This window comes from Emys orbicularis, chromosome 12, assembly GCF_028017835.1.
Source record: "Emys orbicularis isolate rEmyOrb1 chromosome 12, rEmyOrb1.hap1, whole genome shotgun sequence".
Taxonomy (NCBI): domain Eukaryota; kingdom Metazoa; phylum Chordata; order Testudines; family Emydidae; genus Emys; species Emys orbicularis.
Genome location: NC_088694.1, coordinates 2,295,793 through 2,321,180, shown reverse-complemented (window position 1 = coordinate 2,321,180; position 25,388 = coordinate 2,295,793). Strand labels below are relative to the sequence as shown.

The window sequence follows — 25,388 nt, the reverse complement described above, 5'->3', positions numbered from 1 at the left end:
GGCAGAGGCCAGGTTACTGCCCAGCACAGCTAGGAGCAGGTCTCCCTCAGGGCAGGGCAGCAGAGGCTGGCTGCAGAGTTGGTGCTGAGACTTTGCATTGCTTGGTTGTGGCTGAGTTGGGATTGTCTGTTGGCCAGAGCATGAGGATGGGGAGCCAGGACTCGTGGGTTCTGTTTCCAGCTCTGCCACTAACTTGGGGAAGTTGCCTCAGTTTCCCCAGTTGTAAAATGGAGATAATGCCTCTGTCATCCCTCCCAAGGGGTGGCACACGTTGAGCCCATCGGGGAGGGAGCTGTAGAAGAGCGGAGTGTTATTCTGAGGGGGTTGGTGGGACAGGGCAGCAAGGGGGCTGTGATCCCCTCCCACATATCTCCTAGGCCAGCGGGGGGGAGGGAGGGACACATGCTCTGCCGTGCAGTAACGTAGCAGATGCAGAGCTGGCCTGTGGTGTAGCGGGAGTTCATATTTCCCTAGCCCGACTCCTGGGGGCAGGCTGGGCTGGGTCCAGACACACAGGCTTGGGGGGTGGGAGCCAGTAAAAGGAATCCAGGAGGCAGGAGCTCCCCCTGAAGGGAGGTTACGATACCCACAGCAGCTCCCTTCTGCTCCTGCCGCTCACTATGTGGCTGGGTATTTGGCATCAGGGACATTGCAGGGAACAGCAGCCCGGGTGGGGCTTGGTAACTATGTGCAGCACAGGGGGGCATCACTGGAGACACTCCACTGCCTGGATGCACCACGCAGGAAATGGACCACGCCCGCCCCCGGGGCAAACCCAACCAAGGAGATTGCCTGGGGCATAAATCAGGCTGAGGGGAACGCAGTGCACGTGTTAGCCGGGGTCGTCCCTGACTTCATCAGACCTGCCGCAGGGAGGAGCTTGGCCAGGGAGCGCGGTGGTGGCTCTTTAGAGAAACCCCCCGGCATGGCGCTGAGTGACCTTCACCCCGGGGCTCAGGGGCTCACGCAGGAGAAATAATGGAGCTTAGCAGCCCCCGGGAGAAGCCTGACTCCAGAGATTTACAAGCCCCTGCAGGCGTCAGCTCCTGAGTATCTGTCCCCTTCCTGTCCATCCCTCACTGCTCGGGAAGAGGAAGTCTCTGCAGCTGCTGGGGCAGGATGCAGCGCACAGGAGGGAAAGAACATCCCTTTTAGCCTGGAATTTCTCTTCCCACCGGATCTCCCGCACTCTAGAGCGGGGCCAAGCCCCAGTCTGAGCTCCCCACAGTCCCCGGGGGGTTGAGGTTTGGGCCTCACATGCACTGTTTCCTTCACAAGAGCTGGGGCTCCTTGGCAGTGATGATTTGGGTCCCTGCTGATAGTTTATGATGCCCCAGGGCCTTGGTGCCTCTGAGGCTTTCAGCCCCCGCCATGGCTAACATTTCAGCTCCCCTGCTCTAGTCACTGTCCCAGGGCCAGCTCTGGTTCCTGCCTAGCCCTACAACTGCATTGCATGCCCCATGTTTGCACCCAGCTGATCCTCTATCTATGCCAGGCCTTCTGCTCTGGCCCAGGAGCGAGTCAGGCACAAGGGACCCTCCGAGGAGCTGCCAGGAGCTCCTGCAGTGGAGGAGACCCAGGAGAGCCTTGGAGATCATCCCTTCGAAGACGGCACTAGCAGAACCACCGACATCTCCCTGTTGGGTTATTAAAATTCTGAGGCCCAACAGTGCAGGGAGGCGAACGAAACCCTTCCCAGTGCCAAGAGAGAGACGGGGTGTGTGTGACAGAGAGACAGACGGACGGAGTGTATGAGAGAGACAGACAGACGACAACAGTGCACAGAGACAATGTGTGCACGGCGCTGGGCAGCGGGCAAGAGGGTGGGCGCTGGGAACGAGTGTTTCCCCTTGGGGTGTGAGCAGAGCCCAGCAGCCCCAGAGCCCCGTCCACTCTGCCAGAGCACAACTCCAGGCACTTATCCCTCCCCGGAGGGGCAGGAACTCAGCGAGTTCACATCAGAGCCGTCGCTGGTGGAGTTTCCGACACAGGAAAAAAACAAAGGACTAGCACGTAGCGGAAAGAGCTGCCTTCGCCGTGACAGGAGCGGAGCAGGGACGGGACATGGAGTACGAGGCCAAGAAGGGGAAGAAGGTACGTACAGGCCGAGCTGGCATGGCTTACGGCACGGCTTTGCGGGGTGCAGGTGCATGTGTGTGTGGCGGTCCCGAGGGTGTCTCTGCACGGGGCACTGAGTACTGCATGGGTGTGAGACAAAGGCTCACGGGCTCCCCTCCCTTAGGCAGCATGGAGGGTAGCAGGTGAGTGGAATTCATGGGGAGCAGGCCCTACAGGGGAGAATGGCAGCCCATGATTCCTCCCCCACACCCCCAAACCGGGGCTGAAAAGAGGGATGTGGCCTAGCAGAAAGGGGCGGAGTCAGCAAACAGCCTGCGCCCCTCCCAGAACAGCATAAATTGCATTGAACCCTTAGGCTGTTCTACATGCCAGGTGACCCCTTGGGTAGCATAGCCCCAGAGCCAGACGTGCTGTTGCCGATGGGGTGCAGGGAGCCCCAGAGCCAGCCGTGCTGCTGGGGTGCGGGGAGCCCCAGAGCCAGACGTGCTGCTGCCGGTGCTGCTGGGGTGCAGGGAGCTGCATGCAGGATCCATGGGGGGTTGGGCCGTCTCTCCGGATGCACACAGCTGGCTCTGCTCTCTGTCCTGCGTGGACAAGATGGTACAAGATGGCTCTCAGAGGCCAGCAAAGTGCTCTCCCTTCAGGAACTCTGTACCGAGGGGAATACACAGCCTGAGCCGTGGGCCTTTTATTCCCCTCTCCCCCCTGTGACTGACCCAACACAGTTACAGGCCCCAGGGCAGAGGCCCGGCAGAGACCAGCTGGTGGCCCAGAGTCCTGGCTGGGTTTGCCGCGAGGCAGGGACTGGCTGTGCACCAGTTCTGCGCCCGGAACGTGACTCAGTTGCCATTGTGCGCGTGGCGTTCTGATCTGCTCGGCCTGCCACCTTGGCCTGGCCCGATCCCGGGGACCTGGGGAGAGACACACGGCTCCATTCCTTCTGGCTGGAAATTCCAGCTCTGATTCATCCATTTCTCTCCCACTAGGGTAGTTCTGGTTCATTTGTCACGTCCTCGCTTCCCGGGGGTTGTACATGGCTTGTTTGCTCCATCCCCCGCCTGCCCCCCAGTAACGGCATCCCCAAGCTCCTCCGTGTGCTCTTCATCCAAACCCATCTGCCTGTCCTGTTCCATGCAGGACAGATGCCTTGGGCCCAGGGCCTGTGTTCATTGGATCTATTACATGGCGCCGTTAGAGCCGACCCCTGAGGGAGCTCGCCCTCTCTGTCTCTTGGAATAGATTCTCTCTCTCGTAGCATTTCTAACGCACCCTTTACTGTACATGGTCTGGGACTCCCCTGGGGGATGCTGGCTTCCTCTCATTGGGGGATTGCTGTTGAATCCATATCCCACGTGTGTGGCATATTCATGCACATATGATCCTGCCAGGGTGCATAGCAAACACCAGCCCCTCTGCGGTTGGAGTGGACGAGAGATGCCGGCTTCTCAGCCTTCCTCTTTGTTCTCAGGGGTTTGTGTCTCCCATCAAGCGGCTGGTTTTCCCTAAGGCAGCTCGCAGGCAGGCGCTCAGGAGCAGTGTCTACCGGAGGCCTCTGCATTCGGTCCCTCTCTACCCCCCAGATTATCTCATCGATCCCCAAATACTGCTGCACGACTACGTGGAGAAGGAGGTGAAGGTAAGGAGGGGTGGCCTGGGGGGCCAGGCGCCATCCCAGCAGCTCAGATCTTCTTGGTCGCTGGCAGGAGCGGAGGTCACAGGCCTGGTTTCCTTAACCCTGCTGTGCTCCAGGGAAGGTGGATCACCTGTCACTGTCATGCACCCGCCAGGTAAACCCCAGACGTGTGAGAATCACCACCTGGTGGTTTGGAGTGAGCTCTCCCAGGGAAACTGAATGGCTGAGCTGAGTGTCTGCCCAGAAGAAGACCTGGCCCCTGGTTCTTCCATTCGTCACTGGCCTCTAACTCCAAGGAATACGCTTGGCTTAGGACTGCTTAATAAACACCCAAACTATAGAGATATAGGAAGGAAAATCAAATCTGAGCCCTGTTGCAGTTCAGTGGAGGGGAGGTTGGATTTGAATTCCCAAATTTTAATCCCAGGTCAGATCCCATACTGGGTAGGGTCTGGTTTCAACTTCTGTATCAGATGAGGCCTGACAATGGTTCTTATGAGATTTCAGCCAAGATGATAGAATCTTGTGAGACAGAAACCCTCAGATCCCTACTTTGCACTGGCCTCTAACGCCCGGTGGGCCCAGCGAAAACCCAGGGGAAGGACATGCCGAGGGGAGTTCTTCAAACTGTAAAGTGACCAAGGATTGCAGCTTCAGAGCGACATGCATGGCAGGGCCCTTTTGCATGTGCAGGGTGGGCCCCAGGCAGCTGGGAACCCTTTACCCAGAGGCTGCCCCCTAGTCTCAAGGGTTCCCGTGGACACAGGGTTTAAAGTGAGGAGTTTTTCTCAGTTCAGGGAGGTCTCCATTCCACAGTTTGCAGGGTGCTCCAGGTGTCTTCGGGACAGGCCCATGGAGATGGGCATCACCAGGTGCCCGAATACCCCCTGCCCTTGGCCAGGATCAGCACCCACCGCTTGCGCTTGTTTGAGGGTGAAGCTAATTGCTTCCGCTCCAGTGTTGCTGCCGCAGGTTCCCTCTGAACTCCGAGACCTTAGCCGGGCGGGACACAGAGAGGAGACCACTTCCCCTTGTGTCCTGCAGGGATATAGAAATACATTGTGTGCTGGGGTGTGCACCCCACACAGACCCCGAATGGGTTCATGTGGGCCTAAGAGGCCACGTATGCGCTCTGGCTGCACCTGCAGGGTGGGCCAGGCAGGAGTCCCAGCTGGGGAAGCAGCCCGGTGTAAACAGAGGATGAGCAGGGCAGAGGGGGATCCAGGTAGGGAAAAACTCTGCGGTCCCTCTCTTGGAAGAGACATCAGGGAGTCCAGGATGGTCAAGGAAAAAAGCCCCCAGAGAAGAGGAGGTGAGGAGAAGAGCAGACAGGCTCCTCCGGGGGCGAGCTGGGGCCTGCCGGACCCCTGAGGAAGGGGGGAGTGGGCCAGCCCTGGACTGTGGGGGTAGGTTAGGCACCGAAGGACAGTGTGACCCAGCAGAGGCAGAAGGTTTAATGTTTGTATCGTTCCTGAAGGGCTTTGGTAAGGGCTCTGGAGGGGGCTGGCTGCGGGGCCAGGCCCCTCTGACAGCTGGACTTGGCAAAGCACAGGACGGGGAAACTGGCAGAAGTTGGTGCAGCAGCAGAGCCATTGGGACAGCTACTCAGCCACAGACTGCTTTCCAAGGTGGGCAGGGGAGCAGCCCCTGCCTTGTCCCAGACGCTGCGTCTACAGCTCCTGTCGCCCCAGAGGCGGATCATTTCCCAGCCTCCCAAGGCCCCTGCGCAGCGAGGGAGAGCAAGCGGCCGTGCTGACCGAGACCAACCAGCGAGACCCTGGGACTTGCCAAGGCCACCCAGGATGTCTGTGTCAGGGAATTGAATGCAAGTCTCCAGCTAGCGCCCTACCCACTGGGCCATCCATCCATCCTCTCTGAAGGCACATCCCTGGGAACAGAGACCCCCAGGCCCCCGGGGCTCCCCACGGGGCTTTCCGGACAGCAGGAATCTCCACCACCTGTCACACTCACACCAGTCACCTGCAGTATTTTCTCTCTCCAGTTTTTAGGCCACCTGACCTGGGTGACGTCCTCCTTGAACCCCTCCAGCCGGGATGAGCTGCTGCAGCTCCTGGACACGGCCCGGGTAAGAGAGGGAGTCCACGGCCTGGGGCGGGAGCTGCCACCCCAAAGCGCCTCCACTCAGCACCGGGGTTAGAAGGGAAGACATGCGTTGTGTTCAGTGCCAGCTTCCCCACGCTGCAGAGGGGGCGGACAGGGAGCCCAGCTCAGGCTGCTTCCTGTGGAGAGAGGGGACAGGTTGACCTTCCTCGCAGTCACATAGTGCCCTGGCAAGGCCCGCCCTGACTCAGGAACTATTCCCTGCCCAGCTGAGGAGAGCTGAGACTGCAGCAGGGTGGGCTCCCGCAGAGCAGACCCCCAGCACCACCCACTGGGCTGCCTCCATTCTGCCTCTGACCATGTTCCTTTGCCCGTCTGCAGCAGCTGAAGGAACTGCCCCTCCAGACAACCCCGGAGCAGGACAGCATCCTGAGCCTGTCGGCCCGCTGCCTCCTCCTCACCTGGAGAGACAATGAGGAGCTCATCCTGAGGATCCCCACCCATGAGATCGCGGCCGCCTCCTACCTGCGGGATGATGCCCTGCACCTCCTGGTGCTGAAAACAGGTACGGAGACTCCCCTGGCCCCAGCACCTGCGTGGTTCTGCCCTGCAAACCTGTCTGCCCCCCACTGTGCATACGGGACTCCAACAGCCCCATTCCCTGCTGCTTTGGGCTGCAGGTCATCACTGGCACCCATGCCGGCGGGATGCCCGGGGGATCGTGACGAATAAGCGCGGCGTGTGGTTATATCCCTAGTGAGACAAGCACACAGACGGGGCGGGTTGGCTGGGTTCACTCCCTGCAGCATCCTTGGGCTCAGGGGCGATACAGAGGCATGCAGTGTCACCAGGTCCTGCCACGTCCTTAGTGAGCCCTCCTGCCTCCTGCCTCGTGGGGGACTCCAGAGTCAGGCTCGCTGGCATGATAGATGAGCAGGGCTCTGCTTGGCCTGGCAGTTCACTCCAGACCCTCCTCTGCCTCACACCACTTCCCCATGGCAAGGTGGGGAGAAGCGGAGAGCAGCAACAGGCCATGCTCTGCAGTGCTCTGATGCTCCCAGCCCTGCCATTTTCCCATCGTGCATTTCCTGGCTGCAGTGGAGGGGCTGGTTTCTTTCCCCTCGCCCGCCATATGCCAGGACCCAGTCTAAGGAGAAGAGGCTCTGGACGCTTCTAACAATAAACCCCAGCCTCAGTCAGTAACTGCAGCCGGGATCTCCTGGGGCAGGGACAACACAGGGCATTTGGCATCAGACTGTGCCCAAGGACCCACTGCTCTCCCCTCCCCCAGCCGCGCTTGTAAAGGGGGTGTCATGAACAACGTGTCCACAGTCAGTGGCAGGGCTGCTACTAGCTGGTCAGGCCTCTGTCCCAGATATGACCTGGCTACAGAGCTTCCATCCTGAGGTAGGCACAAGAAATGGGGTCTCGCTACCAGATACTTTAATGCCCTGCTGGGCTGACTCCAGCTGTTAGCAGCTAAGGGAAGATGTGTGGCACGTGGCACCAGCCCTGCACCCTACGCTGACTTGCAGGCACCGGGGCGAATGGAGAGGCAGGAGACTCACCTCGTGTGAGCCAGGGAGGGTGGGTACCAATCCCCCCACAGTGCAGGAGGCGGCACCTGGGAATGGAGCTTTCTGAGCACAGATCTCTTCTCTCATCTATTCCAGGCCTGGGAGTTGACCCCGTTCCTGCAGGGGGCAGTCTGGACATGTACCCAGGGGGCAGTCTGGAGAAGAAGCTCCCTGGAGGGGCAGCTGAGAAGAGGCAGGCGGGGATCTGCCTGGAGCCCAAGCAGCTGGGGGGCACCATGGAGCGCCGGCACACCATCTGCAGCCTGGACTGGAAGATGGCCCGGGGCGGGCAGGAGGGCAGGCAGGGCGGGGGAGGGAGCCTGGAGAGGAAGCAGGCCAGTGGCAGCTGGGAGAAGAGACACAGCAGCCGGGCGGGCGGGAGCTGGGAGCGGAGACAGACCTACAGCAGCAGCTGGGAGCGGAGGCAGCTGGGGAAGGCTGGGGGCAGCTGGGAGCGGGGTAAGACGTATGGCAGCTGGGAGCGGAGGCACACAGGGAATAACCCACTGGATCCCAAGGAGCCCAGCCCTGAGGCGTATTGCAACCTCATCATCCTGGCCGTGGCCAACAGGGTGAGTAGCCGAGGGTGCTGTCCCCTTGCCAACCCACCTGGCATTGACCCGCTCCGGATCACCACCACAGCTGTTTTCTCTCACTGGGTGCAGGATGCAGCTGAAGAATCCTGTGCTCTCATCTGCCAGGTCTTCCAGATCATCTATGGGGACCAGAGCATCGAGTGCGTAGACCGGGCTGGCTTCCACTACACCTCCACCCCCGAGCGCCCCTGGCTCTCCAGCAGGAGTGAGTGCCGGGCGTGCCAGGCTCAGTGGGCTGACAGGACTTGCAGGGTGTTTATCCTGGAGCTCTGAGGTGGGGAGGCCCACACGCGATGTCAGGGCGGCGAGGTCCGGCAGTGGCGGGAGCTGGCAGTGCTGTGAGAGGGCGGCATTTGGGCTGGCAAGATTCCCTGTCTCCTCCGACAGAGGGCAGAGTCTCCTCGGTTCGTGGGACAGTGTGGAGCGTTGGGGGAAGGGATAGCTCAGTGGTTTGAGCATTGGCCTGCTAAACCCGGGGTTATGAGTTCAATCCTTGAGGGGGCCACTTAGGGATCTGGAGCAAAATCAGTACTTGGTCTGGCAGCAGGCTGGACTCGATGACCTTTCAAGGTCCCTTCCAGTTCTAGGAGATAGGTTGGGGTTAGTGGGATTCTGCCTGCGATGCTTTAAATTCTGGGGTGGTGCTTTGGGAGTCATCGCTGGGGCCACACTTAGTGGATGAGAGGGGGAGGTGGTGTCCCTGGCTCCTAGAGGTGATTATAGAGGCATGGGGTGAGGCGAGCACAGTTGGACAGTTCCCTAATCTTGCCCCGGGGGTTTCCTTTTCCCAGGCGAGAGCTGCCGCACTGACGGAACATATGGATATGACGCTGATTTCAGCTGCTGCAGCTCATTGTATGTCCCGCTCCCCAAATAGCTGAATGCCCCTCCCCCCTTATTCCTGTGCATGGTCCGTGTAGCCCTACACAGCCGTTTGCCCCTTGTGCGAGGGACCCAGGCCCAGTGAGGGGGACTCAGAGCAGACAGCGTTAGAAACGGGGGGATATATTTATCTGCCCTTAAAATGCCTGCGTCTGTGCCAGGGGCTGGGAGCTGACAGCCTGGCCCAGCACAGGGTACATAAAACAGAATCTCCCCGTTCCAAAGAGAAAATGGGAAAATACAGACAAGAAACAGGAACAAGCTCCGCCTGGTCCCAGGAGTTAACCTTTCCCCCAGCTGGTGAGGTGCAGCCAGGGTCCACTTGCAGCCAGGAGGGCCTAAGCCCTAGGGAGACACATCCCAGCTGGTTGTTTGTAAGGCAGATGGCGTTATGTCCCCCTCTCGTGGCGGGTCCCTTAGATGATAACAGCCACAAGAAGCAATCCCACCACTGCCGGGGAAATGGGGTGGCAGGTGTGGGATGAACAGGGCCAACATTTAGAGTAGGGCTCAGACTGTGATCTGAATGAGGATGTCTGGACAGCCCAGCTGATCTCCTTCTCTTCTGCCTGCAGCAATGGCTCCCACGAGACCTTTGACGCATATTACAGTGGGACTTCTTCCCCTTCCTTTCGGGAGTCGCGTGACAGCCTGTCCAGTGACCAGAGCAGCGTGGGACTGGAGCAGCTGCAGGACTATATGATCACAGTACTCTCCTTGCTACTGCATCATGGGGGAGGCTTCATTTCCCCTGGCCTCATTCCATCCTTCCAACCCCGAGTCCTACTGCATCACTGCCAGGGACCTGTGGGAGGCTGGGGCTGGTCTGCAGCCATCTCTAACCCTGCTCTCTCTCTCTGCTCTGCAGTTGAGGAACAAGCTTTCCCCCCAGGAGATCCAGCAGTTTGCATTACTGCTCAGGGAGTACCGGATGGGAAGGTCTGTCCAGGAATACTGTTCGGATCTCCTCCAGCTCTATGGGGACAAGAGGAAGTTTCTCCTTCTGGGTAAATGGCTTGTTACTGAATGCTAGCCCCACTCTGGCTTAGCTGGCTAGTGAACACTTGTGGCATCTTGGGTGGGAGACCTGGTGGTGTCTAAGGGAATTAATTTGACCTTTTCTAGGCGGTGCAGAGACAGGCATCTCTCTTCAGGGAGTTGAGGTTTGTGTTCATCAGACCGGCACTGTCCGATTAAAGATGGAGCCCAAACCGAAAAGTCCAGATTTTGAACACCCTGATCCAGGCACTCCTGAAAGCTGGATTCAGATTCTACAAACTTGGTTTTGCTCATAACCAACCCTCCACTGCAAAAAAATTGGGATCCAGATGGATGCAACGTTCTGGTTTGGGCCTATCTGTAAAGAAGGAATTGGAAAGAGAAGGCTTCAGGATATAAAGGTTCTGGTCTGATGGGGGTGACGCTGCCAGCTTCAGTGCCCATCTCCTCAATTTACACTGATGTGAGATCAGGATCAAGCCATTGGTTCTGAGAATACGACCCAGAATGAGAGACTGAAGGAACTACATGTGTGTGAAGCGGCGTCTCTAAGGGCAGGCGGGGGGTGGGTGAGGCAGCGTCTCTAAGGGCAGGTGGGGGGGTGAGGCAGCGTCTCTAAGGGCAGGTCGGGGTGTGAGGCGGCGTCTCTAAGGGCAGGTGGGGGGGTGAGGCGGCATCTCTAAGGGCAGGTGGGGGGGTGAGGCGGCATCTCTAAGGGTAGGTGGAGGGTGTGAGGCGGTGTCTCTAAGGGCAGGTGGGGTGTGAGGTGGCGTCTCTAAGGGCAGGCGGGGGGTATGAGGTGGTATCTCTAAGGGTGGGGGGGGGGGTGAGTAGGTTTGCCAGCTGTCTAATTAAACAAACCCAAACACCCTTGCCCTGCCCCTACTCTGCCCCTTCTCCGAGGCCCTTCCCCACTCACTCCATCCCCCCTCCCTCCGTTGCTCACTCTCCCCCACCCTCACTCACTTTCACCAGGCTGGGTCATTTGATTGGGGTGCAGGAGAGGGTGCAGCTCTAGGCTGGGGCTGAGGGGTTTGGTGTGTGGGAGGGGGCTCTGGGCTCAGCCTGGGGCAGGGTGTTGTGGTGAAGGAGGGGTACTGGGTGCAAGCTCTGGGAGGGAGTTTGGGTGCAGGAGGGGGCTCAGGGCAGGGGTTTGGGGTGTGGAAGGGGGTTTGGGGTGCTGCTCGGGGAGGGGGCTCAGGGCTGGGGCAGGGGCTTGGGGTGCGGGAGGTGGTGAGGGGTGCAGGCTCCAGCCAGGCAGCATTTACCTCAGGCGGCTCCCAGTTGGTGGTGCAGCAGGGCTAAGGCAGGCTTCCTACCTGCCCTGGCCCCACACAGCTCCCATAAGCAGCCGGCATGTCCCTGCGGCCCCTGGAGGGGTGGGGGCTTGGAGCGCCAGAGTCGGTGCTCGGGGCGGGGGCAGCGTACAGAGTCCCCTGCCCCTCCCCTGCCCCCTTAGGGGCCGCAGGGACGTGCCGGCCGCTTACGGGGGCGGTGCGGAGCCAGGGCAGGTAGGGAGCCTGCCTTAGCGCCGCTGTTCTGCTGGACTTTTAGCACCTAAAATCTCCCGGATTGGCTTCAGTAGCCTCCAGGAGATAGAGCCCAATTCCGGGAGACTCCCGGGGAAACTGGATTGTTGGCAACCCTAGGCGTGAGGCGGTGTCTATAAGGGCGGGGGAGGCAGCATCAATAAGGGCAGAGCATGTCTTTGTTAGGTCTTATTTTGTGTAAGGGGCCTGGTGTGTGGAAGATGCTGTCAGGATCCTGAAAGCAGTGATAGGGCCCCGTGCCCTGCAGGGCAGTCGTGACAGCTTCCTACAGCCGGCTGGTGTGACTTTGGGAAGTCTCTGGGCTTCCGTTCCCGCTCTGTACGATGGAGGGGACAGCCCTGTGCTCCCAGACAGGGTGTGAGGATAAATCCATAAAGGAGCGCTAGGTGTGTGGATGCTGTGGAAAGGAGGACCCAGCTCAGTGCTCGCGATGGACAGATGTGCCCGGGTCCCACAGGGAGTCCAGGGCAGATCAGGGAGTAGCAGCTGGATCTCTTGACACCCCTTCCCCTCCTGTACCTGCTAGGCCAGCCTGTTGGTACTGAGCTGCTTTTAAACATGCAGACCAAGGGGGTGGCCTGTGGGCTCCCCCGACCCCTCTAGCCCCCGGGAACATGAACACTTCCCAGGGCAGTAAGCGCCTGCCGGCTCCTGGCCGCGCCTCATGGCTGTGTGTCCCCTCAGGAATGCGGCCCTTCATCCCAGATCAGGACATCGGCTACTTCGAGAGCTTCCTGGAGAGCATCGGCATCCGGGAAGGGGGGATCCTGACCGACAGCTTTGGGCGGATAAAGCGCAGCATGAGCAACACCTCCGCCTCCGCTGTGCGCAGCTACGACAGCTGGTCCCTCCGCTCCGAGTCGGAGTCCTTCAACCGCATGATCACGGACATCACCCACGACATCGAGGCCCTGGCTCGTGATGAGGAGGAGGAGGAGGAGGAAGACAACTATCTGTGAGGGACTCCCACCTCCTCTCCCAAAGGGCGCTCGGTGATTCACTCTGCGGCCAGGAGATTCCTTGAGATCCTGAAACCTCTTGGCTGAATTCAAATGGTGCTAGCCCCACTCCATTTCAGCCGAGCTGGGCTGGCGCTAGCCTGCTGGCTTTTTATCCCTCGCTGCTCCAGTGCTGCCTCCTCATCTCCTCAGTGGTCTTGGACTCTGCAAGGAGCCTGCTGGGGGGGAGATTGAGCTGTTGCCATTCACTGGACCTTGGCTCCACACACCCCATTGAGGCTCTGTCTGCACCTTGCCACCGGCTGGAGTGGCTTGGATTGTAGCACCACTAACAGCGGGAGGGGACTGAGACCTGCCTTACCTGGCGGTGGATTTCTGGAGCAGCAATTTACCGTTCAACGTTTGGGATGAAATTCTTCTCTCGGTGAGGCCAGTCCCCCCCTCTACAGGTCTGGGGAGGCTCCACGGGGGAAACTGCGGGCAGAGCTTTGTGTAAGGGGCCTGATCATTAACGATCATCCCAGCAGGAAGAGGGCAGTCGCTGCCCTCCACACGCACTAGCGACTCTCGTCAGCGTTCATGGGATTCCCTCATCGGCACCCAGGGGAGCAGAGACCCTGTGGGCCAGGCGCGGGCATGTGTTCTGAGTAATCAGGAACAGCATTAAACTCCGGGGCTGGTGCTTGTTGTGTGTTATTGCACAAGGCGCCGGTCACGCTAGGCCGTCAGGGGACTCCACTGGGCCCAAGCCTGGGAAGGGAATGGCTGACTCCCAGGCTGAGGTAGAGAGCCAGGGCTCCATGGTGGCACCCCTCCCAGCGAGAGGGGAGGGCTCCGGTTTCCCCAGGGGCTGAGCGCTGTGCAGAGCACGGATGTGACAGGCCAAAGCCAACGCGCGGCGGGTTGTAATTAACAGGCTGCAGTTCAGCCCCTGGTGTAAGGGGATGAGACGCTCCTGAGATCGGGGTTGCTCCCAGTTACACTCGGGCTGAGCTGGCCCCTGGAATCTCGAAGGACTGAGCTCCAGCCCTGCTCGGGGCCGTGGGTCAGGGCTGCCCCACAGAGGGGTCTGTAGAGGAGGGAGGGGGTTAAAGGAGAACCTTAGAAAGGTGATTGACCAGTTACTGAGCGCCCAGGGCGGCCCACGTGGAACCCAGCTCTGGGCGCTGAGGACAGCTGGGATTTGTGCTTCTCATCTCAAACAGCAGCCACCTGATGGGAATGCTCCACTGCTGGCCAAGGAGGGGGTGGAGGAGTGTCAAGGAATAAAGAGTGGCTCTGTCATGGGGGCCTGGGGACTCCCCCCCCCCCACACTGCTCTGCTGTGATCTGCACAGCCTGACCCGACAGAAGGAAACCCGCTGAGAGCCGGCCCCGGCCCCGAGGGGGCGGGAGAGCAGAGCATTTGCTCCGTGAGGAGCAGTTTTTGCAGGGCGGTCAGTGTGAGAGGCTGCGGGTAAGCCACAAACGGGACAGGAGATGGGAGAGCAGCGTATCCTGGCACGGACCATGGCCATTCCCTCGCACTGCTTTGCACTCTGGGGCAGGGCCTGGTCCCTTGTCTCATGGTGTCGGCTCAGTGGCAGGAGGGGCTGGTGGAAGGGGGGCTTGCTGCTCAGGCACCGGCGGGGTTCTTCCTTTCAGTAGTCGCTGCACTGGAGGCTTCCAGGTTAACAAGCCCTCGGCTGGTGGGACGGAGCCCAGCCACATGGCCCTGCCTGCACAGGGCCAGCAGCCCAAAGCCACAGCAGTAAATGGCATCCAAAGCAAATATTCCTGTCCCAGGCCACCTGGGGAGATGGGCAGGGTCTGCACTAGGGGGTGGAAGCCCCAACACTGGGGCTTCTCTTCTCTGCCATGCGAGAGGAATTGGTTTGTCCCTTGAGAGAGAATCCGCCACAGATCGAGGCCCAGCTGTACCAGACTCGAGCCGGCAGGTTGAAATGGTGCACACTTGCCGCCTGCTGGCCTCCTGGAGACGAGCCACAGGACTGTTTGCAGGGAGCCCATCGACCTGGTGCTGTGTGGGCAGTTCGCTGTGTGCTGAACACGCTCCCTTTCCAAGGAACCCAGCAGAATGAGAGAGCACGTGGGTGGTGTCGGGGGAAATGCAAAGATGGGCTCAAGCAGCAAAGCCCAGAGCCAGGTTTTGAACAGTCCCTCCCCTTCCCAAGCTCTGAGGGTGTTTGGAGCCTGGTTCTCGTCCCACTGCATCTGCTCACTCGCTCTGCCAGTGCAGGGCTTAATCTGCCGACCTGAACTCTTACTGCCTTGGTAGGAGGAGAAGCAAAGGAGGTTCTGCGGCTCAGCAGCATGACTCGTGGGCGTCTGAATCCAGGAGCCGCCTTGGAGATGGAGTCATTCAAGAGAGAAATGTGGCTATTCCAATAAGCTGCTCTGGTTTGTATTGTTAATGCTTCAGAAAGCCGCTTGAGGGCACTGCTCCCTCTCTTGCCTTGTCTGCATGAGAGCATTGCGCGGGCATAACCTGAATGGGTCTCTAAAGGAATAGCTACAGCAGTGTAAAAGGCTGCTTGTATTGTGGTGTGGAAGTGGGGTAATTTATTATAGCTCCATCTCTTACAAGCAGGCTGAACTTAAACCACAATAAGCCACTCATAGGCGTGTCCCTGGGGCCTTTGGTGTTGGTTTAACTCCATTGATTTAAATTAACACCTAGTTCTACCCCGCAACTATCATGGAGACAAGTTCTCAGCCAGCCACCCTCCCACACACCCCGTTCTTGTATTGGCAAGTGTCCCTTTGTGGGCTGGCCAGGCCGCTCGAGGGCTGCATGCCGAGCAGCCATGGGGAAGATCCGGATAGCCGGCCTTGAGACCACATGCTCTGAGCGCCCGGTGTCACTCAGAGCGATCCTAGCTGGCCAGCGCCCAGTGCAATGTGGGTGAGTTCTGGAGGGAGCCTCAGCCAAAGGGCGGGTCTCTGTAACATGGGGCCTTTGAGGCGGTGGTGGGGGAAGTAAAGGGGATTCTCCCATGTGAGTGAGTCACTTTTCAGTGCTGGAGGCAACGCTGCAGTAACAGCTCTTGTTACTCATGGTCAGTGTGCAGCGAAGACATCCTGCTTCCCATTTCACCCCAAAGCACATGGCGGGTGGCAGGGATAGAATCATAGAACTGGAAGGGACCTTGAGAGGTCATCTAGTCCAGTCCCCTGCACTCACAGCAGGACTAAGTATTATCTAGACCATCCCTGACAGGTGTTTGTCCAACCTGCTCTTAAAAATCCCCAATGATGGAGATTCTACAGCCTCCCTAGGCAATTTATTCCAGTGCTTAACAACCCTGACAGTTAAGAAGTTTTTCCTAATGTCCAACCTAAACCTCCCTTGCTGCAATTTAAGCCCTTTGCTTCTTGTGCTATCCTCAGAGGTTAAGAAGAACAATTTTTCTCCCTCCTCCTTGTAACAACCTTTTATGTATTTGAAAACTGTTATCATGTCCCCCCTCAGTCTTCTCTTTTCCAGACTAAACAAACCCAATTTTTTCAATCTTCCCTCATAGGTCGTTTTCTAGACCTTGAATCATTTTGGTTGCTCTCCTCTGGACTGTCTCCAATTTGTCCACATCTTTCCTGAAATGTGGCGCCCAGAACTGGACACCATACTTCAGTTGAGGCCTAATCAGCACGAAGTAGAGCGGAAGAATTGCATCTTGTGTCTTGCTTACAACACTCCTGCTAATACATCACAGAATGATGTTTGCTTTTTTTGCAACAGCGTTACACTGCTGACTCATATTTAGCTTGTGGTCCACTATAACCCCCAGATCCTTTTCTGCAGTACTCCTTCCTAGGCAGTCATTTCCCATTTTGTATGTGTGCAACCAATTGTTCCTTCCTAAGTGGAGTACTTTGCATTTGTCCTTATTGAATTGCATCCTATTGACTTCAGACCATTTCTCCAGTTTGTCCAGATCATTTTGAATTTTAATCCTATCCTCCAAAGCACTTGCAACCCCTCCCAGCTTGGTATCGTCCACAAACTTTATAAGTATATTCTCTATGCCATTAGCTAAATTATTGATGAAGATATTGAACAGAACTGGACCTAGAACTGATCCCTGTGGGACCCCACTTGTTATGCCTTTCTAGCATGACTGTGAAGCACTGATAACTACTTTCTGGGAACGGTTTTCCAACCAGTTGTGCACCCACCTTATAGTAGCTCCATCTAGGTTGCATTTCCCTACTTTGTTTATGAGAAGGTCATGCGAGACAGTATCAGAAGCTATACTGAAGTCAAGATATACCACGTCTACCACTTCCCCCCTATCCACAAGGCTTGTTACCCTGTCAAAGAAAGCTATCATGTTGGCAGGGATAGTGCTTTCTGCTGCTCTGGGCCTGGTGGGAATCAGGGACTCTACTGATCTGAAATGAGTTATTGCTGTGCCAGAGGGCCCCTCCCACTCAAGATAACAAGTCAGGGTGGGTAAGCAGCTGGCCATCTCCTCTCCACCGGCTGAGGTCTCCCATGGTGGCTGATAAGCAAAGAGATCATTACATCAGAGCCACAGATGTGGAGTAATTTGCATTTCACAAAAGGAAGTTCCCACCCTGCAAATCAACTTCCTGCTCAGCAAAGAGCCAGAGCCGTCCCCCATTTGCAGAGGGTTTCTCACCCCAGACCCTATGGGCCTGCGCCTGCTCCCACTGAATTCAGTGGCAAAAGCTCCTGTGGGAACAGGTTTGGGCACTTCATCAGCAGAGCTCACTCACTCTTGGCCAATGAATCTGTGTGAGGCAGCGTGGTCCAGTGGTTGGACTTGGGAGGTTGGGCCCAAGCAGCTGGCAGCATTTCCAGCACAACGTGGGCTCCGCGTGGGGATAGATCACGCCATGGCTAAAACGCCTGGGGCCTATATGCTCGCGCTCCCACGGTTGGGGCTGCCCAGGCACTAGTGCGCTGCTGGGAAACTTTCAGCCCAAGCTCCATGCAGCCCTGGCGTGACCCTGCAGTTCTCCTGCGCTTTGGTGCGGAGTGGGGCTGCTGGTTATCCCTGGCTCTCGCACCCCCCAGACCAGCCTCCTGGTAGCTCTCGCGCCCTGCTTCCACGCGTGAGCAGAGGGAAAACAGGGCAACGGCAATCAGACATTGGCCTTTCTGCTTCCCCTTCCTCCCCCTCCCCCCAACAGAGGCAGCACATCACAGCTGCGTCCCCCAAGTTACGCTCCAGTCTGCAAGTGCAACGTTCACTTGTGCCACAGCTGACCAGGATGTGGTCTGTTTGGTGTTATTGACTGTGCGTCTTGCTGGAGCACCTTGAGGCCCCCGTCAGGGATCGGGGCTCCACTGGGCCAGGTGCTGCACACACAGGTAACAAAAATGTGGGCCTTGCTGCAAGGAGCTTCCAATCTGCGTCTCTGTCCCTTTGTGCCTTTAGCTGCTTCAGTTCTTACAGTCCTGCCTGGCAGTGCACAGAGCCCGCCCCAGGGCGTGGGGTTCCCCTGGCCAGGTGATCTCGGGAGGGCCATCCATGTTTCAGCTCTCCTGTTTGCACCATTTCCTCCAGCAGCCCAAGGGGTTAACGTGGAGCATGGCTCAGCCAGTTCCCTTTTCTAATCTTGGTGCATTTACAAAGACCATGTGTGAGAATAACAGGAAAATGTCTCCCTAGCAGCCCCAGCACCCACAGCCCAGAGCTCAGCACAGCAGAAGGGAAGTCCTTGACGATGACTTGGTCCCTTCTTTGCCAGTGTGCTAAACGTCCCTGGCTTGCCCCTGCTTCTTCGCTGGAGACCAGCTCTGTGACTGACATCCAGGGCAGGAAGAGATGGCTGGACTAGTCTAAGAACTCCCATGGCTGCAGTTAACTGGCCTAATTTCCAACTCACTCAAACCCTGTAAGGCTGAAAATGTGACTTGAGTGTGGCTGCTCTTGGGTTCATGCCCCACACAGGAGAGAGTTTAGCGACAAGGCGGAGTGGGGGGAGAGAGAGAAATCCTAATGAAAGCTAAAGCCAGCTCCCAGAGCCTACGCCAGGAACCCTGTGAAACAGTCTAGGTTAGAGGGGCTTCTCTCTCCCTCAGACAGAGGTCGGGCTGTCTAGCAGCTAGGAGATCGGGTTGTTTTTATTGGAATCATGGTTGGGAACATAAAAACACCTGGGTTTAAATTACAAGGTGAAGAAAGGATTTGTAAATACACAGGAACCTTAAAAAGCGCCCGAGGAGGTTGCTGACCCCACGAGGGTCACCCATTCCCTGAACAGCATCGTATTAGCTTTCAGTGGGTCAGATCGGTGACACAAGCACAACCGTCCAAATAATCTGAAGAAGTGGGGGTTTTTTGCATCCGAAGAAGTGGGTTTTTTAACCCACAAAAGCTTATGCCCAAATAAATCTGTTAGTCTTTAAGGTGACACCGGACTCCTCGTTGTTTTGTGGACACAGACTAACACGTCTACCCCCTGATACTTGGTCCAAATAATCGTGCATCTAGGAAAGATGTGCCCAGCGTGTCTGCCCTGGGCAAATGTGGACACTGGAGCTCTGAAAGGTGGCCCCGCCTCCTAGCTACACGTTCCCTGAGGACCGCTGGATGAGCCTGCGGCTTTGTGCTCCTGTTGAGTGCTAACAGTCAGCGATTTGTGTTACCAGCAAGGCACAGGATCATACAAGGAAACGCCTGCTGGCATCTAGTTATTTATTGAAAACAAAAAAGAAATATGCAAATTTATATGCAAATTGGGTGTCATTCTCAGGACTCCTAGGAAGCTTCCAGTAAGACCCTCTAGACTGTGTCATGACTTTGAGCAAGCCCCAGTCTGAGATAAGTGTGTGTCCCCCCCTGCTTGTCTGTTCTGGGGGTTGTGCTCTCACTTCTGGAGTCTGCAAATTGTATTACACTAGAGCTGCTCCACACCCCCGGCCAGTGTCCCACACACTAGACCAGTGATACTCAGCGTCTCAGACCTCAATGGCTCAGGAACCAAATTAGTGATCAACAGTATCCAAAAGAGCCGCAGGAGTGTGAATTCATTGTTTCCGTTACTCTCTCTCTATAGTCTCACCGCAAAATGACTGACCCAGTACTATTTTATCAACTACAATTGATTAATAACATAATCAAAGCACCCCGATTGGTTACTAACTTAGACTGGTTAATAATTCAATCAAACACTGGTTTAAGATCATGTGCTGCAAAGATCTGCAGCAGACACATTCAAGAGCCACTTGTGGATTGCAAGCCTCTGTCTGAGCATTGGTGTACTAGGCCATACTGCCTCCCTGGTCAGAGGGTTCCAATTCTGGTTTTACTGCTCAAATACCATCTTCCCGCTGCATGACACCCATCGATGGTCAGCAGCTCAGGCTGCAGAACAGCTGCTTCTGGTGCTAATTGGTTGAGCACCAAGCCTGGCATGGTTCGAGCTTTCTAAAGCCTAGGCATCAAAATTGCCTTCAGTGCAAGAAGTCACGAGATGGGAGTGGAGTGAGAGGCTTGGTCATTTGACTGGCTGGGAAGCGGGGGGACCATCCTGCCTGCCAGTGCCAAAGGAAACCGAAATCAAGAGAGGCCCACTGGCCCTAGCAATAGGGAGAGGGGAATGACCCTTTCTGACTTGCAGTTTCCTATTCTCTGCTGAACTCAGATACCCTCCTCCAGCTGCTGCCCCTCCTACCACTTCCTCCTAGGCTGCTGCCTCCCACGGCACTGAGCTAGCCACCTGCTCTGAAATGCTGCCCCTTCAGGTTGTACTCAAGGTAGCTCAGAATGAAGGTCCTTTGGCCATCAAATTACGCTTCCTGGTGAAAAACCACACCCGCAAGGTCACCAGGAGCAATCGCCTACATCTTCTGAGAGGGGTCTTCCCGCCAGCAGGGTCCTGACCTGGCCCATTCCCTGCAGACACGCGCAGGCTGATACTCAGCAGTCTGAAAGGAGGAGTGAGGAATTCAAATGGGAGAGATGGCCAGTCAGACTTTGCTGCCTGTTGTTCCAGGGAAGGGAACGGGGATGGAGAATGCTGGCAATGGGCAAACACGTCCCAGATCTGCCACTGCTAACCAGGAGGAGGAAGGAGGTGCTGAGAGTTCATTAAGGGCTTGATCCAGTCTGGCTCTAACGGAGCAGCTCCAGCACAGCTAAGGGAAATGCTCCTTAGCCATTTCCAAGCAGGGAACAGATTCTAAGGAGGCACAAACTAGGATGGGAAGCCATTTCAGGAGACGGCGCCTCATGGCAGGGACACCATCAGAACTTCTGAACTTTCTCCTGCCGACTGTCTGGATGTTATAAGAACTGACAAATGCTGATATGGACCACTGTTCCCAGGCCCATCACTTCACCCCTGTGCTGGTACGGCAGCCCCAAGTCTGAGCATCTCTACTCACCTCACCTTTAACCAGGGTAACTGTGGAACTGGTCCCTGTGGATACTGATGAAGGAAGGCTCCAACCACTGTTTGCCAGGTAAATATCAGACAGAGAAGAAAAACAGCCAAAACCCTCCACCCCCACGCACCTGAGCAACATCTGGGCTGTATGGCCTAATGCAGGCGTCATGGCCTGGAGAGCAGGGAGGGGAAGTTCAGAGGTATTTCCTCTTTTCTCTTCCCCAGAGACTGTGAGCTAGTTTGTGCTTTAGACGAGTGACCTCCCCTTGTCCCCTCCTCTTCCACCCCTGTGACTGCCCCAGTGATGGGAAGGGGGCCAGCTGGGCATTCCAGTGCAGCTAAGCAAGAAAAAACAGTCTCTGAGCAGTTCCTGTGCCCGTTTCAGGACATCCTCTGCAGGGCTGTGTGCTTCTCTTGTTGCTCTTCTGTTTCATTCACCCAGACTCTCCGCGCTCTGCCTCGCTGGGGGATGGGGAGCTGCGGGGGCACAAATTAACGGATGGAAAGGAATATTTTTATGTCCTATGTGAATATTGTGCCCTGACCTCGTCAGCCCGCTAGGAGTCTGCTAAAATCCCAGAACATGGCCTAGCAGCTTCACCTAACCTCTGGAGGGAGCTTGACCTCAAAACACTGGATCATACTAATAATACTTAGCACCTGCCATCAGAGGATCTCAGAGCACTTTCTAAGGTGAGTAATGTCATTATCCCCATCTTACTGAAGCCAAGGTATAGGGGTGAAACGACGGGGCTGAGGCTCCACAGAGAGTCACTAACAGAACAGAGGCCAGTGCCCTGTTCCCAGACCCAGCAGGGCATAGACACCGGAGCTGGCAAAGACAGGTCAGGGAATTCATCCACCTACCCATGCAGGATGCAGCCCCCCTGTTAGAGGACTCTCAGGATATTAAATTCATGCTGCCCTTGATTTAAGGACAAGCCCAGACTGGCTTATAAAACTTGATCTGATTTGAAGTCCTTTAATAAAACTGGGATTCTTTAGACAAAGTTTACTGCCATTTAATATGTAAATCTACTATCATGATATTCATATTGCAGTGCACTTGCTAGTGTATATGTGTGCCATTTGCCTCTTCTGGAGAGAATTACAAATGTTCTGCTGTGTGTCATATCACCTATAGTGCTAATGGAGAGTCTTCTGTGGCTAAGGTAGCAGGGCTCTGTGATGTTGGAGCAGAAGCAACTGAGTTCTTTCCATATCATTGCTGTGATGCTCCAAAGGGTTGAGGTGTGCAGTACAGTGACAGCTGTGAAGTCCTAGCTGGCTACAGCAGGGATACAATGTGCAATGAGATAAAGGAGTTAGTAGGAGGGCCTGGACCCAGCTTCTGGGATGGAGAGAAATCGGTCATTGCACTTACCATCTGGTGTCATTCTCCCTTTGGGGATTTTATTCCTCACCATCTCTTCCTATTACCTCTGCCCATTCATAATGCACCCCATATCCTCTCGTGAACAAGGTTTATCTCCTGGACCCGCTGGGAGGAGGGAGGTGAGGCTGGGGATTTACACACTTTAGGATCCAAAGCAGCACACTGCAACATGTCTAATGTGTCATAAATACCTGACCCCCATTTGTGTGGCTAATTACCAGCTAGAAATACATGGAGTAGTCTGGAAATGGCAATGGGACGTCAGCTACACATGTTTGTATAACGAAGCCCAGAACTGCATGTGATTTATATAGACCCTGATCATAAAAGGGGGAGTGTGTGATGGTCTTCAAAGGCTCAGAATGCTGGAATGCCACAACTCCAATGTCTATATTAAATCTCTCTCACACACACACACACAAATTAAGGTTGCAAAGTCAAGCACTCAAAATTTAGGAAATGCCAGAATTAAGGATGCCAGTGCAACCTTAATTCACCCCCCTTGTGCGTATGCAATACAATACAGCCTTTAATTATGTGATGACATGCTATTTTTTTCCACAGGCCCTCTGCCTCACTCAGTGCCCAGGCCAGTTAATGAGCAACAGTTCAACGTTTTATTTTATCGTCATTGTTCAGTGTGTGCCCCAGCCCTTATCTACCACACCCTATTCAAACACCGCTCTGAAGATGGAATTATTAATTTCCTCATAGACCTTTTCTATGGTACTCATCATATACTGTGTGAGTGCTTCACAAATACGAATTAATTTATCATCCCATGAGATGAAGGGGTGGTGTGACTCCCGCCCCCATTTTCCAGATGGAGAACAGAAGAGATTGTGAAAAGTTTCCACTAATTTTGGGTGCCCAAATTCAGAGGCCTCGAATCTGATTTTGCAGCATATTTAGCATTGCCTAGCACTGGATATGTTCAAAGCCCAGCTCCCATTGACGTCAGTGCAGCTGTGAGTGCTCAGCACTGCTGCCAATCAGACGCCAGGGTCTCAGGTGGTGCACTCAGAAAATGAGGCGCACACAATTAGTGACCACCTGGGCAATGCTTGGCTTAAGTAAGCATCACAGGTTCAGTGTAACTCCATTCCCCTTCTGCAGTCCCTTGAGGGCACCCATTTAAAGGTTTCTGTTTCCCATCCATCACTTCTCTATCTCCCTTCTGGCTGAAGGTTTGAAGGCTGCACAGCTCCCTGCCTTCACTGTGCTATGCCCAGCAAGCCAGGCTCCATTCCAGGTTCTGGAGCGGGTTGTGCTCTAGTGCACACAGATGCTTCTGTCCATTCCCTGAGGCTTGATCCCTTCTGCCTCATCCCTCCAACATGTTGCTCTCCCAATCCTGTCTCGCCCTGGGCTCAGGCTTCTCATCCAGGTCTCTTTGCCCAGCAAGTCCCAACCCAGTTCACCCCACCTGGCTCCTTGTTCAATCCATCTCTCCCATCCCCAACCTATCTCCCAGTCCTAGTCTCCCTCCCTAGACTCCTCACCCAATCTCAGTCTCCACCCTCCCTCCCTGGCTCTTTGCTCCAGTCTCCCCATTCCATGACTCCTAGTCTGAGTCTCAGTTCCGGTTCTCTCCCCTGACCCACAACTCCTTGTCAGATCTGCCTCCCGCAGCCCGCCCCATTCCCCCTGTATTAGTTCCTGGCCCTAGTCTTCTTGTCCAGACAGTCTCAGTTTTCCCCACAATCCAGCTCCTTCTCCTTCTCCAAGATCAGTGTATCCCCCCCCCCCATCCAACTGGATCCCAGACTCCCACCTTTCCCTCACTGGCTCCCAGTCCCCAGCACCCACTCTCCTGGCCCAACCAGTTGCACCTTCCCCACCTGAGTCCCCATCCCAGCCTCTTTACCCAACTAGTCTGAGCCTTCTAACCCATCCCTGGCTCCCAGCCCCACCCTCCCGGCCTTCTTGCTCACCTAGTCCCAGTCCCAATTTCTCTCCCCCTTCCAGTCCCAGTCTCCCCAGACTCCACATCCTAATCCACTCCTTTCCCTCCCCTATAGTCTGGTTTTTGTCCCCTCTGCATTCGAATCAGACAGTTTCTTCCTCTATGCTGCCTGAGGGCCCTCCATGTGGTTACTGAGAGCACAGACAAGACATGTTCCCTGTTCTGAGTTCTTGGGACCAGCCCTACCCCAGCATAGAGAGAGAGAGCAGCCATTACAGGGAAAGACCAGCTTCTCCCCTGTAGCCCTGGGCTATAGAGAACATGTTCTGTGGGGATGGTGCATACACAGTCCGGTCAGCCCTGGAGCTGTGAGAGGATGGAGCGTGCTCAGTGAGGATGGACTCTTCCAAGATTTTAGTTGCTAAAACTGAAGAAGGCTCTACCAAGCATGTGCAAACTGCAATTTTTCCAAGGCTTATAGCTTGGCCAAATTTGGGCAGATTTTCATGGGGATGGTAAAAGGAACATCCCTGACACAAAATCTACCCCTGCCAAATTTCAAGTCCCTGCTCCAATGCATGGCGGTGCTAGGGCCGTTCAAAGAAAAACTCACCAGAATTTTTTAACGCATTTTCCCCTTAGCCAGCCTCGTTCTCAGAAATGGCCAAACTGTTTTGGCAGAAATAAAAAAAAGTCAGACATCCAGAATGGAAAATTTCAGCCTGAGCAGTTAAAGTTTGGCAAAGTTGTAAGCAACTGAAAACAGGGTTTTGTAGTGGGAAGTGTCAGGCAACCTAATAATAGGCAGTGCAGTCCGCTGCTGCTAAGAATCCCAAAGAGAGAGAGAGAGCTGTTATACTCTTGTGTCTTTCACTAAAAGTTCATCCAATAAAAGACATTACCTCCTGTAGCTTGTCCCTCTTGTATTTAGAGAGACAGAAATGGAGAGAGCAAACGAGATGCTTAGGGAGAGATGCTGGGGTTCTCAGAGACATAGAATGGACTGTTTCTGTTCCTGTTCCTTGCAATTAACATTGCATTCTGGGTCAGTTCCAATAACTAAGAAGGAACTTGAGGTGTTGTCATACAAGTTCCTTAATTTTGCTCAGAAGAACCAATATATCAGCCATCATTGTTCAATCTCTAGAAACAGCCCCAGTGAAATGCTGCTGACCTTTGATGTCAAGAGATAACGTTATTTTCTGATGATGCAAAAGGGGTTTTCATCAAAGTGGACTATAGGTCAGATTCTGATCTCCGTTGCATGGGTGTAAATCCAGAGTAACTCCACAGATAATGCACGTATTGGGGAGTCTGATGCCCCATTGCCAGAGCAGAATGGTAACATTTTAAATCCACTTTCACAGATATCGGTGACAACACAGGGAG

General features: G+C 55.6%; 1 protein-coding gene across 1 annotated transcript; it reads left to right on the top strand.

The window, feature by feature from the left end:
* Nucleotides 1-2,064: 2,064 nt before the first annotated feature.
* On the top strand, nucleotides 2,065-12,336 carry CCM2L (CCM2 like scaffold protein). The gene is made up of 9 exons (XM_065414847.1): nucleotides 2,065-2,094; nucleotides 3,548-3,715; nucleotides 5,715-5,798; nucleotides 6,155-6,338; nucleotides 7,447-8,151; nucleotides 8,738-8,801; nucleotides 9,404-9,536; nucleotides 9,697-9,835; nucleotides 12,062-12,336. The coding sequence occupies exons 1-9, from the start codon at nucleotides 2,065-2,067 to the stop codon at nucleotides 12,334-12,336; spliced, it is 1,782 nt and encodes a 593-aa protein (XP_065270919.1).
* The last annotated feature ends 13,052 nt before the right edge of the window (nucleotides 12,337-25,388 follow it).